The 15,503-nt window shown below is 40.1% G+C and overlaps 1 protein-coding gene across 1 annotated transcript in view; it reads left to right on the top strand.

Moving 5' to 3' along the window:
* LOC108792938 (glutamate receptor ionotropic, kainate 2) overlaps positions 1-15,503 on the top strand; it is a 542,451-nt gene that overhangs the window by 239,262 nt on the left and 287,686 nt on the right. The window contains exon 4 of the mRNA XM_018563830.1: positions 4,821-5,078. Within this exon, the coding sequence (XP_018419332.1) occupies positions 4,821-5,078 (258 nt within the window). The remainder of the gene's footprint in view (positions 1-4,820; positions 5,079-15,503) is intronic.

Genomic DNA, 15,503 nt, shown 5'->3' on the forward strand with positions numbered 1-15,503 from the left:
AAGGGAGCAGAATTGTTTGTTCGGCGTCCGACCGTTGTGAATGGTGCACGCGGAACATCACCTAGGAGAGTCTTTCCTAAAGCAGCAGCACCAAGGAGACCCACCATTGAACCCCACAACCGCAAGTAGCCTAAGGGCATTTTGGACTGTGATCCAGTGGCTTAGGTTATAGAGATCAGCTTGGCATATTGCTGAAGAGAGATTGATTGCATTGTATTCTACTGAGCTTAAGGACTTTTGCTGATAGGGAAAGGTGTGTTGTTCCAGCCAATACCTCTGACATAGCATTCCTGCACAGTCTGTTAGCCTCATAACCACTGATGACTCCTGCTGAGCACTATTCCTGTGCCTTGTAACCATTGTAATCTGAGTTTGGGGAATTAACCTCTGCTCTGCTGGGGAGCGCTGCTCAATTACTTACTGGAACTTGAATTGTCAGCAATTTCTCATTAACCCATTACATACAACTGTGTGTCTAACCCCTGCTGAAGTGATGTTGTGTTGAACTGTGTGGCATATCTTCCTTAAAAACTGAACCTGTCTGTACTGTGTATGATAACGGGACTGGGAAGGTCTGCTGAACTTAGTTCAGCTTAACTTAACGTGGGGTTAACAAAGAAACACATGTTGTGTTCACATGCTCTCACGCTATAAAACATAGTACCACTATAGCTAGCCAAAGTGACGGGGGATAATGTAACTGATTCCAAACCCTCCATTAAACAGTATATGGAGTGTGAAGGAAGGAATCAAAACTGATCCCCGCCATTAAATTAGCAACCTCCACAGTTGAGCGTCCACTTACAACCAGACGGGTCATTACAGCAGGTTAAGGGCACCCTCAAGGCACAATGTTTGAAGGCATTTTTCATTTGATGTTAAAATCACGGTTCCTTTAAAAATGTTTTTTTTTCATTGATAACTGTCCCCCAGAGAAGTACCCGGACCCCCATACACCTTTTATGGCCAATAACATGCATATAAGCACTCTTAAAGGGGAAAATCATTTTCAAAAGTTCGACCCCCATTGACTTGCATTAGCTTTGAGTTCGTATTCTAACTTTTCGGTCGTTCGGGTGTTCGAATACGAACCGAACACGGGGGTGTTCAGGCAATCAGTATTGACCAGCTCACTTTCATAAAAATGAACCAGTCCTGGATCAGCAGTGCGTACAAAACCTCTGCTAACCAATATAACCGACACAATAATATGTAATATTATACCTTACAGCAGGGCTCAAAATTTCAAGTTCTGAGCTACTAGCCAGGCCTTAAGAGTTACTAGCCACCAGTTGCCCCACCTAACCCTTACCCTGCCCCGGCCTTAACTCCACCCCTAAACACAACCTCTTAAATAATTTTATGATAATTCATATCTTATGATATCTTATGATAGTTTCCGCTTGTAAACAGAAGATTAGGGATTCCTGCTGCAGGAAAACGCAAGTTCCTGACACAGGAATCCCTAACACACCTGAAATATACTGTAGGTGTGAATGGGGCCTAATATACACATACACTAAAGGTGCCCATACACCTGCCGATTATCGTACGATAGTTGTGGGTGATCCTGCGATTGTACGATAATTGGCAGGTGTATTGGCATTACAGTAGAAGCGGTTGCACGTCTTTCGTCTACCAAGCACGCTGGAAAACGTGACAAAAATCGCACAATTTTCGGCGGGATGGTAGCGTGGTCGGAAGACGAATGCAGCGTGGGCCAGTGTGCGCAAGTGCACACTGCCCGCTCTGCACTGCAATCATCGGAAGCCCTCCCCTCTCTGTCCAAGATGGCCAGATCGTACGAAATTTTAATGACCTTAGGCTAGTCGTGCGATGGTTGTAAGGTGTATGGGCAGAACTGGACTATTTGAAATTGATCATGCGTTAACTTTGAACCCCTACCATAGTAGTATATGGCAACAAAACATTATTAGAAAGATGGGCTATTTCATTGTACAATGTTTGTATTTATTAATACAATGTTTTTAAACTATTTATGAATAAAAGATATGACTTTGTAGCCCAATTATTTATTTGGAATTACGATTATGTTGTATAAAAAGTCCCAAATAATATACACAATTGTGGTTTATTAAATGAAAGAGATGTTGATATCACAACATTGATTATAGAACATGAATATTCTGCTTACTCATATGTATTATATGTGATTACTTTTATCAAAAGTCATAGAACCTTTAATAACATGTTCATATCGCTTTACATTGTGTTTGCAAATTTCAATGCATTGCTTGAAAAAAGTCGAATATAATATTAATTTATATTCCAACAGCTTAAATTTTAAGATAATTTGAGGTTGTAATTCTCAACACTTATATAAAAAGGTTACTTTATGACTGTATATTTAGCACTCTGAAAGTGAAAAAAAAAACCTTTTACAGCCATCTTTATGCTATAAATTTGACAAGCTTTTCTATTCATGATTATTTCCATTAGTAAGAAGGAGCAGAGATCATCACAATAAAAGTATGCAAAGGCCTAATAGACACACATCTGCGCTCCTGGAGTTCAGCAGAGAGCAAACCTTAATGGATTTTTAAACACACAAAGTGTATTGGCTAGTAGCAGCAAAACAGCATCTTTGCAAAGGCAAAAAATATTTAAAGCAGAACTTATATATTTATTTGACCGTATATAATTTTTTACATATGTACAAGTACAGAATAAGCATCTATCTGAGCAATATATATTGAATGCAAGCACACTTTTTGCATAATTATCAATAAATATCAAAGAATAAATTTACATAGAGCTACATTGTTTAATATGTAGAACAAAGAATTCCTAACCTGCATAGTTTCTGGAGTTTTCTGTAAATGGAATCATCTGTAGCCAAGATTAAGGCTATATTTTGAAAAAAGATGCCCTGGACAGTGCATGTCAGTATGCCATAGTCAGTAGGCACCCCACAATCACATTCCTTCTTAAAAATCACACCTTGTTTTAAAGGAATCTATTTATAAAGGGTTCATGCCCATTGAATCCTTAATGTTTTTTTGCGGTTATGACATTCAACAACATTCCCCTGGCATGCCACAGTCACATTCACTGTGTTTATAACATCCAATGAATGACACAATTCTGTCAAATCCTCTTTTCTTTCTTCTTTATTAAGGGACACGGGATCAGAAGTAATTCACAGACAAATGCGTTATATTGCCACCTAAAGAAGGAACTGAACTGTGGCAGAAAAAAAGGCACTAGCCATTCTGGTATAACCCCTCCCACGTCCATCAAGCTTCAGTTTTTCCTGATAATGCAGTTTTTTGGGGTTATAGTGTCAGCCACCAGACTTTTCTTAGAAGAAAGACACTGATTGCACATAGATGTCTTTCTCCTAATCCACCTATTATTAAAACTTGAAAATCCCCCCTTCTCCCAGGAAGAAATATTAGGTGATATCCTTAATCTTAAACCAGACAAAAGCCCAGGTCCGGATGTGTATACTGGCTCCTTTTACAAACAATTCAAAGACTCACTGTCCCCTATACTTGATCAGACCTTCAACTCCATCTCCAGCGATTGTAAATTCACCCCTCAATCCCAAGAGGCCCACATCACTGTTATACTAAAAGCTGACAAGGACCCTTCCCTCTGTTCCAGCTATAGACCTATATCGCTAATCAACGTTGACATGAAAATATTTGCTAAGCTCCTTGCTAACAGATTGGGACAATATATATCATCCGTGATCCACCAGGAACAGGTTGGATTCATCCCCTATCGTGAAGCTAGAGATAATACAATCAAAACCCTGACTTTACTTAAACATATTAGATCCTGAAAAATACCCCTATGCTTTTCTCTTCAACACCCTTGAACAAATTGTCACCCCTTCCCGTTTCCTCTCACATATCAAAGCCCTATACCATCGCCCCACGGCCAGAGTTCGCATTAATGGCCTTCTATCAGAACCCATCCATACACATAATGGTACCCGCCAAGGATGTCCTCTATCACCGTATCTATGTGTTCTTGCCATGGAACACCTTGCAGAGGCCATTATTATTATACAGGATTTATATAGCGCCAACAGTTTGCGCAGCGCTTTACAATATAAGGAAGACATTACAATCACAATACAATTCAAGACAAGATGGGAAGGAGGCCCCTGAGTGCTTACAATCTAAAAGGGATGGGGAAGTGATACATGAGGAGGGAGCTGCGTGGGGATGAATTGTTTGAGAACGTGATGGTTTAGCGGTTAGGTTGAGGTGGGATAGGCTTCCCTGAAGAGATGAGTCTTTAGGAACCACCTAAAGGCAGTCAAGGTGGGCGACAGACGGACAGGTTGGGGTAAAGAATTCCAGAGGATGGGAGAGACTCTAGAGAAGTCCTGGAGGTGAGCATGGGAGGAGTTGACAAGGGAGCTGGAAAGCAGGAGGTCTTGGGATGAGCGGAGCCGACGGTTAGGGTGCTACTTTGAGACCAGGTTTGAGATATAGCCGGGGGCAGAGTTGTGGATGGCTTTGTAACTGATTGTAGAGTGTGTGTGTGTGTGTGTTTTCCTATTATACACCTCTGGTTGAATGTTTGGATTTTAATATTTGCTTCTGCATTGCTTGATTTTCTTTAAAAAGGTGTAATAGCATATTTGATCATCATATTGCAGCTGTTATTTGAATTATATGCACTAATGATTTTACTATGTGTACTGTTGTTTACTAGTGCCCTAGTATGAGCTCAGTGGTCAGTGCAGTGGATTTTTGATGACTAATAAATAAGATAACCAGAAAAGTGGTTTACTGGTTGTTGTGGTAAAACAAACCTGTAATTTAATATTTCTTTTTTTTCAGCTTGTGAACAGCTGTCTTTAGGAGTGGCTGCTATATTTGGACCTTCCCACAGTTCTTCAGCAAATGCAGTGCAGTCTATATGCAATGCACTTGGCGTTCCACACATCCAAACTCGCTGGAAGCATCAGGTTTCAGATAACAAGGATTCTTTCTATGTCAGCTTGTACCCAGACTTTTCATCACTTAGTCGAGCAATCCTTGATTTGGTGCAGTTTTTCAAATGGAAGACAGTGACTATCGCTTATGATGACAGCACTGGTAAGAACAACTTCTTATAGACAGACTGAAAGTGTTCAATGGAAGTGATAAATATATTTGCTACAATTAATAGATTTAACCACCTAGTCTTTAACCATGTCGTTTTCTTTTAAACTTGCCTTGTTTGAAAGATCTAAAACAGTCTGAAGAAACTATTGATTTAGCTAGATCACTCGTTTGACCTTCTGTCTGAGTAAACAACATAGAATTTTCCTCTCTGACCTTCTTAAATGTTAATCGAACCCAATCCAAGTCACCAGGGACCCAAGTTACCACTCTTTTTTTAACATGCTGCCTCTTTGTATTAAAATATGTCTTAATGTAATAATACATGTATTAGATAACAATATTTGTTTACTTTTGATGAACCTGGAATAGGTATATTGGTCAGGTACTAACAGTTTCTCCATGTTCTGCTTTATTATGTTTCATTATCTGAAATGTCTTACTAAATAGGGATGAGCTACCAAATTAGCAATTTACTTTAAATAGCATATCAGGATCAATGCAGGATCAATGCATGTTCATACTCATGTTCATGTTTAAAAATTACTGAAAAGGCCCTCTCACTTTCCAAAATTACAGCCCTTTTTGCGGCAAATTTTCCAAATTTATAACACTATGCAGGCAACTGACCTGGATGTGTCTCCTGAGATTGCCCTTTTATCAATGCTCTCTGGATCCCTTAAAAGCATTAAAAAGGATGTCCTCTGTCATTGCCTGACAGCTGCCCGGATGGTGATATCCAGGCATTGGAATTACACCACCACCACTCCTAGCCTCACAGCATGGGCTTCCTGTATGAATGAGCTACAGCACATGAATAGTTTGACTGCGGAAGCCAGGTTGACTGGCCACTCTTCCCTCACTGCAATGTGGACTAGTTGGTTTTTGTACAGATCTTCAGATGCTTTCTGAGCATTGTTGTCTTGAAGTACTGACCTCGTTTTGCTTAAGTACTGCTTTCTATCTCATTCTCTAAAAGTGTTGGACCTACCACCGCCTGTTTTTTTCTGCCTTTTGTCTACTTGTTTCCCTTTACCCCTTCTTTTCTCTTTGTTGTGCCTTCTTCCTCCTGTTCTCTGATTCTCCTCCTGGTCTCTTTTCTGTCTTCCTTTCTCTTGTAATTTTTTCCTCCTATTTGCTCTTAATTATTATTATTATTATTGTCTTTCTTATTATTTTCCTCTGCCTATACACCAGTTGCCTACTGTATTCTGGGGGTTGATGGACATGTTTTTTTTTTATTGCCTTGATGTCCTAGATGTTTGAATCTATTTCTCTTGTTGTTGCCATACTGTGTGTTACTGGTTATTCTTACCTTTCTTGTTTATTTTTATATGTCACTTGTTTTTTACATTTTGAAAAATTAATCAAAATATATCTTTACCTTAAAAACATAAAAAAATAACCTAAAAGCAATGAACATGGGCTAGGATAAATATTAAAACCCATCACTATGCAAAACCATTTTTTAACCCTAACCTTCTCCTCACCCCCATTCTTTTCACAAATCTTGATCGTCATGCTGAAAAACTTCTTTAATGTCCATGTAATGCCATCAACTGTCTTATTATTATTATACATGATTTATATAGCGCCAACAGTTTGTGCAGCGCTTTACAATATAAGGAAGATATTACAATCACAATACAATTCAAGACAACTTTGGGATCTTCTTTCTTGAGTGGCAAAGGGAGGGGTCTGCAGGGCTATGTCATATGGGCACACCTTGCAGATCTAGCGGGGAGCATCCAGCACACAAATAGCCGGAGTAACTGCTGTCCTCAACAGGAAATATTGCTACTATAACAGTTAGCAGACAGAATTTTTTAAATAAGCAAGGGTAAGGAGCTGTTGGGAGCATTATGAAGTGCCCTAATATAGCTAGGACATTTGGTTATTTTTTATTACTGACCCAGACAACAGCTTCAAAGCTTAACACTTTGTATACGCTGAACAATTAGTGGTAATTCTGGTGCAGCTGTACTTCCTTGTATTTGATGTAGTTAAACTCGTAGTCATGGCTGAATTATCATCATTAGAACCTTGCAGCCAAAGCAACACACCTCAGTTAGAAACAATTCCTTTACACAGAACACTTTCTTGTTTTATTTCTTCTAAACTTGTCTTACAATAGTGTGACGAAATAAATAAGCCTAAGTGAGATGACTGTATCTCTATTAATAAACAGAAAAAATGTGTTGGTGATAATAAAAGGCTGTTTCTTAGCCACTGCCACTGATAGGAAAAGGTATTTTGTGTTTAATGGTAAATTTGACTTCGATTTTAGTGCTCAAATGGACACAGAAATAGAAAATTTGAAGTTTAGGGATTTATGAAATTACTCTGTGCTATATACATGCAATCTTGCAGATTCCAAATGCAAAGTTTAGTATATGCAAAACAGAGCACAGTGCAATGTGCTGCTTTTCATATACTGTAGATTTCCATAATTTGCAGTCTTCCCACACCTGGTCTCATTTATGCTCTGTGTTTCATTTGCAACAAGCACAGTGAATTGCAAGGAAGAACTGTAGACAAATACTGAATACTGAGACTTAGTAAATCAGCCAAATGTGTCTTTGTTAAGCTTTGATTTTAATTAAGCTGTTTCTGTGGAATAGCTGATTGCCGTATTCTGCTTAATAGCATTATAGTTGCACCATAAAGCTGACTATATGCTGTAGAGATGCCACAGAAAGGCTTATTTTATTGATGACCACCCTTGTTTCGCAGTCTACACAGAAATGATACATGACATGGGCAAAATGTTATTAATAAGCGTATTAGTACTGCTCATGGTTAGAAACAGTAGAATTGCTATATTTTAATAAAGCTCTCATATAAAAGTGAATAGAAAATGAAAACAGTAGAATTACAGAAGGATTTGATTGGTTCTACACATATTATATAATAGAGACATCTGGTAGTGGTTTTCGACTAAAATGCTTGAAACAGAGGTTATAAATACTGCAGGAGATGGGAGGTCAAAAGTGCTGCAGACAAGACTAAATCCTATGTGGTGGTGATCTAAAGTGCTATGTGAGTAGCCTGGCATCCTTTGAGGGGGGAGCATGTAAAATTGTAAAGGGAGGTGAAGTCTGAGGTGTTTTCTTATTGAATGTGAAATGTTGCATGAGGGGAAATCTTAGATGCTGATGTGGGATCTGAAGTCCTGCAAAGGAAATCTGGAGTGATGCACAGGGGATGAAGTCAGTAGGTTGAGTTAGGGGGTTGTGAGATAAAGGGGTTGATTTACTAACCTTATAAACACACCACGAACAAGTATACACCTCTGTAGTGTGTTCCCTCCCAGCATGATCTATTGGTGGAATCTAGACACCTTTGTAGTGTGTACACACCCAGCAGGTGTGTTGTGCAAAGCCCTGCATGAATTGCAAGGTGATGTTGTGTAAATTAGCTCTACATTGTGTTGCTTGCGTTGATGATTGCAGGAATGTAAATGCATGAGCTAACCATTTTTGTCTAAACTGTGAAGCAGCATTATATATGCATCATGTGCATGATTTTTCCATATATGGCATTAGTGGAAATATGCTTTTAGAGACTTTTTGGTTGATAAATATGTTTTGCTGTGTAAAAACCACACGCACCTAGTGCGTGCGTGTGTTTAGGTTAGTAAATCACCCCCAAAGAGTTAATATGTCCAAGGTAGGGGGAGGCCAAGAATTGGCAAATATATCATATCAGTCATTGATATCATAATGTGTGGTTGAATGCAGCTGGATGATCTTCTGAGTAACATGGTATAACATACTGTGTAAACTGTAAAATCCACATGAAGATGTGTTAATTTAACAAATCTATTGTACATTTGTTTATCTTAACTGTTGGCTAATGCTGGGAAAGACAGAACGCTGGGAAATACAATTCTAAATGTGGCTGGTTTAAGGCACATAGATCTGGATTTGTGAATACATGCACTATTTTTATGTTATCGTGTTATATTTTATTCACATATACAGTATAATAGAAAGAATTTTAAGTTGCATGTGTTTATTGTTAGTAGAAGCATAGTATTCTCATCTTTTTTATTTGTCTTCATGCCATTTTGTTTTAGATTTCCAACTGATTACATGTTTTTCAAGTACCAAAGCATATAAGTTCTAACTGCTGGTAGGAGAATAGGTTATTTAGAGCAGGCCTTCTTAAACTTTCTCCACTCGTGACCCCTTTTTGGCCGAGGAAATTTTTAAGGGACCCCAGCGTCGGACCGTGTCTCTCCCCTCTTTCCCCCAATGTCAGTCAGTGTCCCCTCTTTCCCCCAGCGTCAGTCGGTGTCTCCCCCCTCCACTAGCGTCAGTTGGTGTGTCCCCCCCTGCGTCGGTTGGTGTCTCCCCCCCCCCTGCTTTGGTCAGTGTCTCTCTCCTCTTCTCCACCAGCATGGGTCAGTGTCTCTCTCCTCTTCTCATCCCTCCCCCCAGCGTCGATCAGTGTCTCTCTCCTTTTCTCTCCCCCCCAGTGGTGATGGCGGTCCTGGCCGGGGACTCAGATCGCGACCCCCCCTGTTCACTTGCGGGACCCCATATAGGGTCGCGACCCACACTTTAAGAAGCACTGATTTAGAGTACCAGGGGCTTAATCTAGGCTCTTTGCTTGCCTTAACTTCATAGCAGTTTTAGGGTCCATTCACATCACATCCAGATCATCTCCAGACCAGATTGTTTCCAGACCCAAAATGCATCATCATGTATACCTATGCCAATTCCTGCTTCTGTTCACACCAGCCCAGTCCGTTCCAGACCAGACCAGAAAAATACTGCATGTCTCATTTTGTCTGGTCTGGAATGCACAGGGATGCATGGAAATGCATGAAAAATGCATACAAATGCATGCAAACACACTTGAACACAACTGAAAGCCCATTTTAAGCTTAAAAAACCCCCAGCTATGGAACGCAGCAAAATCATGGTAAAAACCTGTCAAAAAGCAATGCACTGCATTCCAGATCTGGTACAGAACCTGCCCTTAGTTGACAAGGTTTGTAAGATGCAAAGTGGGTAAACCCTACTTCTGTATAGAGTGTGAAAAACATATAGCCACAGTTAGTAAAAAGAATCCCAATTTTTTTTACCAGTACATAAACAGTAAAAGAGTAAGAAAGGAGCAGATAGGCCCAATAATGGATGATAATGGGGAGTTGGTCACAAACGACAGGGAGAGGGCCGAGGCATTGCATACCTTTTTCTCATCAGTATACACTCTGGAAAAAGACGGTACTATTAAATATAGGAACGCACATAGTTCGTCTCTAAATATACCTCAATGGTTGACAGAAACCGAGATACAAAACAGACTCAAACTACTTAATGCAAGTAAAGCATTAGGACCGGATAATCTACACCCCAAGGTACTCAAAGAACTAAGCCAGGTTATAGCGGGACCCTTATTCCTCATTTTTAAAGATTCCTTAATGACTGGCAGTGTGTCCAGCGACTTGCGGAGGGCTACGGTAGTTCCAATATTCAAAAAAGGGTCCAGATGCCATCCGGGGAACTACAGACTGGTTAGCCTTACATCGGTAGTGTGCAAGATGTTAGAGGGTATGATCAAAGACCACATGGTAGAATTTGTTCGGGATAATGGCATAGTAAATGACAACCAGCATGGATTTAGGAAAGACCACTCCTGTCAAACTAACCTGCTAACTTTTTACAAAGGGGTAAGTAGAGATCTTGGTGGGGGGAGGCCAGTGAATGTGGTATATTTGGACTTTGCTAAGGCATTTGACACGTTATACATACACGTTTACTACACAAGCTGAGGTCTATGGGCATAGACGAAATAGGGTGTACATGGATGCAAACTGGCTACAGGAACGGGTACAGAGAGTATCGATACAGGCACTTTCTCGGATTGGGCTAGGGTCATGAGCGGCGTGCCGCAGGGTTCTGTACTGGGCCCCATGCTGTTTAACCTTTTCATTAACGATATTGGGGAGGGGGTAAACAGCCACGTTTCAGTGTTTGCTGATGATACTAAAATTGGGAGGGTAGTAGAAACTGAATCAGACACTATGGACATTCAAGCATTTGTCCCTTCATTTACATTTTGTTGCTAGAATAGTGTCTATAATATTGGCAGTTATCATGAGGATATCCTCTTGTTCTGACATTTTACCTGCTTAGCAAGATCACTGTGGCATAAATGTGAATAACTTAATGCAGGAAATTGTCTTTGTAGACACAGCCCTATGTTAATATTTAAAGGTCTTTATATTTTTGTGCTGCCCATTAGGTTAAAGTTTGTGGCACCCCCATAGTTTTATGTATTCACAATACTCTATTGAGGCTCTTACTGCCACCTGTGTCCCTGCTAGTGAGATTCACTCTCTCTGTTTGTGCTTGTAATCAGTATCACTGGGAGTGAGTGAAAATCCAAGATTTTAGGTTGTTACATGAATGGAAATAGAGAAATCTTGCAAAGGGCACATTTTTCTGGAGACAACTAAGAGGATTTTAACTGCATTTTTGAAAATGCTTTTGTATTTACAGGAGAGGAAGTGGAATCTCTGGAATGGGACAAGGGTTTGCTATCCCTTTTCCTTTCAAAATGAAAACTTGTGCTCTGTCAATATGTATTAGTAAGACACATGTTACAGAGTACAATTATGTGTTAGATCAAGAAGCAGAAAGAAGATAATTGTAAAGCTTTAGTTGCCAGCTACTGTTGTTTTTTTAGGGAAAGCCCCAACAGCATGGATCTTTGTAAACAATATGGATCTTTGAGACCATGTTGGGAACTCTTACAGCCTTTTCTAATATAAACTTGCAAACCAGACTCAGAAGATCTCTGAAGAAGTTCGTGAGCATAAGTATTTAGAAAGACTTATGTACAAAGAATATAGACTCTTTGGGGTTGATTTGCTAAAGGCAAATATGCTGTTCATATTGTAAGGGAATTTTCACTTTGCAGGGGAAGTTTCTCTTTAGCTTGGTGAATGTGGGGAAATTTCACATTGCAAAGAATATCCAATCATGTGCAAGGAAAATTGAAAAAAAACGTATTATTGCTTGCTTATGATTGAGTATTCTTTGAATAGTGAGATTTCCCCACAATCACCGAGCTATATTTTCTAGCTTTCAAAGGCAGCTGAGTGAATAACAAACCTGAAGTGAAGGGGGCCGAATGGCGTTCGGCTCTTCACTTCAGCCCCGTATGCCTGCCTTGGACTCCCTTCACTTCACTTGGGTTCACCCGAACAGTTTGGCTAAGCCCAAGTGAAAAACACGTTTGCCTCAGCCGATTAAACTTCCGGATCGGCTACGGTGAGCGTTTGGCAGTTCATTCACTTTTTTTGCCCCTATTCTCATAGGGGTCAAACAGCAGAGAGTGAATAGCTAAATGCTGCAGAGAATTCGGCTCGGTTATTCTGGTCACTAATAAGAAAAAAAAAACAGCATGGGGTCCCCCTCCCAATTTATACCAGGCCCTTTAGGTCAGGTAGTAATGTTAGGAGGAACTCCTGAGTAAAAAATAAGAAAAAAAGTGTGCAGGGTTCCCCAAAGTCATACCAGGCCCTTTCTGTAGGAATTTTAAGAGGGAACCCCACGAGCAAGAAATTGAAAAAACTTGGGGTCCCCCTAAAATTCCCAAACAGACCCTTAATCTGGGCACTGGCCTAGCAGGACAGGAAAAGGGTGAACAAATGAGTTCCCCCCTCCCTGCACCATACCAGGCCCCCCTGGAAAAGCACATTGTCCCCATGCCCATGGGGACAAGGTGCTTACATGTTTTTTGAAACATGTAAATGGCAATGATGTAAAAAGGCAATGTTTTGTTGAAAACAAAATAGAAACTAGACTGGCTATTATCTGAGCTGGTTACCTTTACAACATACTGTTGACTTTTGGCTTCTTTTTAGAACTCAATTTTAGTTTCATGTTCTTTTGGATAGGGGGGCAACCAAAAATCTTTTTTTACAACGTATTATTGCTTGCTTATGATTGAGTATTCTTTGAATAGTGAGATTTCCCCACAATCACCGAGCTATATTTTCTAGCTTTCAAAGGCAGCTGAGTGAATAACAAACCTGAAGTGAAGGGGGCCGAATGGCGTTCGGCTCTTCACTTCAGCCCCGTATGCCTGCCTTGGACTCCCTTCACTTCACTTGGGTTCACCCGAACAGTTTGGCTAAGCCCAAGTGAAAAACACGTTTGCCTCAGCCGATTAAACTTCCGGATCGGCTACGGTGAGCGTTTGGCAGTTCATTCACTTTTTTTGCCCCTATTCTCATAGGGGTCAAACAGCAGAGAGTGAATAGCTAAATGCTGCAGAGAATTCGGCTCGGTTATTCTGGTCACTAATAAGAAAAAAAAAACAGCATGGGGTCCCCCTCCCAATTTATACCAGGCCCTTTAGGTCAGGTAGTAATGTTAGGAGGAACTCCTGAGTAAAAAATAAGAAAAAAAGTGTGCAGGGTTCCCCAAAGTCATACCAGGCCCTTTCTGTAGGAATTTTAAGAGGGAACCCCACGAGCAAGAAATTGAAAAAACTTGGGGTCCCCCTAAAATTCCCAAACAGACCCTTAATCTGGGCACTGGCCTAGCAGGACAGGAAAAGGGTGAACAAATGAGTTCCCCCCTCCCTGCACCATACCAGGCCCCCCTGGAAAAGCACATTGTCCCCATGCCCATGGGGACAAGGTGCTTACATGTTTTTTGAAACATGTAAATGGCAATGATGTAAAAAGGCAATGTTTTGTTGAAAACAAAATAGAAACTAGACTGGCTATTATCTGAGCTGGTTACCTTTACAACATACTGTTGACTTTTGGCTTCTTTTTAGAACTCAATTTTAGTTTCATGTTCTTTTGGATAGGGGGGCAACCAAAAATCTTTTTTTACTGTTCCCTGTTCTTTTTACACTTTTATTTCAAATCACCTGTTTATTTTACCATTTTCTCCAGCCCTTGAATTATTATATTGCTTTAAACTTACACTAATGAAACACTAATGGGGCCTCTTGATAATTAGATTCTTGATAGGAGTCATATCCATGGATCTATACCAAGTTTTACTGGATTACATTCACTTATATTTTACATTTGGTAAGGTATTCTATGTTAACACTATCAGGGTTATTCACAAAAGGGTGAAGAGTTTAGAGAAGGTAGGAGAAGTGAACAATCTAGGCCAAAATACCTGATTTGTAGTTCAGCTATGTTGTCCTAGATTGTTCACTTCTCCTGCCTTCTCCAAACTCTTCACCCTTTTGTGAATAACCCTGTATGTTTTTAAAATGATAATGTTATGTTCACCATGACCAAGAATTTCTTTTAGAACAAGGGACTTTCTAAGACACCAGAGTACTGAGTAACAGAACATTTCAAGACACAAGCTATTTAGGCTTCCTTTTAGCTGTGCGGCAAGGTCAAATGTATAACTTTTCTCTTTTTTAACAGGCAACATACATAATAATTTTTTTTTACAATTTACATAAGTGTTATTACCACAAAAATAAGGTTTTTAGGCTCACTATAAATCATCAACAATGTTATTAATTAAATCTCATTTAAAATTATGTTACAATATTAAATAATAATGTTAAATCAGTATAACAAAAAGTGAATGCAGATAAAAAAGAGCATGCTAGCTGCAAAAAAAACCATTAAAACATATTTGATTTGGTTACCAGGCTTTTCTATCTATACAATACATGACAAATACGATATTATATCTGTAGAAAATATGAAGACACGTCACTAAATTTCAAAACACCAAAGTGAACACCATCTGTAATGTGTTATCACAGTCACAGTCAGTTGATATTAGCAGCACAGATCTTCAGGGAAAAAAAACAGCATTACATCTAATTAATGAAATTGTGGAATTTAGCATTTTGACTAAGGACAAATCTCTGAATACAGAAATTGTTGTTTGCAATAAACATAAAATAAGATTTTCCTAAGTGTAGTAAAATCTATGGGGTCTATTCACAAAGCTGCCGAAGGATCTAGCCATAGCTTCGGCTGAACCTTCGGCCAGCTTCGACCCCAGGACCCCTTCGGTTCAGTAGACCCAAAGGGCTGCTGTAGGAGCTATTCACTATAGCCCGTATAGCTCACGAAGTTGGCTGAGGAGCTCAGTCGAGCCAAAGGCATATACTTCGGCTCGACTGAGCCGAGGTGAAAGCCGAGGCTGGCCAAACGGCTGGCCATTGGCCGGCCGACAGCCTGCTACTGACTGCTGGGCCGAGCCAGCCGCTGGCTCCAGCAACTTGCACAGACAGATCAGCATCCCTGGTTATCAGGGACACTGATCTCCAGACAGCCCAACTCTCCCGGACGCTCTGGGAGTCTCCCGCTGTTAGATAGCGGCTCCTGGCCGCCCGGGAGAGAAACACTTTCTCCCGGAAAGTTTTAATCTGCTCGATCAAGCAGAGTAAACCTTTCGCTGCCCT

The sequence above is a fragment of the Nanorana parkeri genome, unplaced genomic scaffold (assembly GCF_000935625.1).
Source record: "Nanorana parkeri isolate BGI_ZX_2015 unplaced genomic scaffold, ASM93562v1 scaffold703, whole genome shotgun sequence".
Taxonomy (NCBI): Eukaryota; Metazoa; Chordata; class Amphibia; order Anura; family Dicroglossidae; genus Nanorana; species Nanorana parkeri.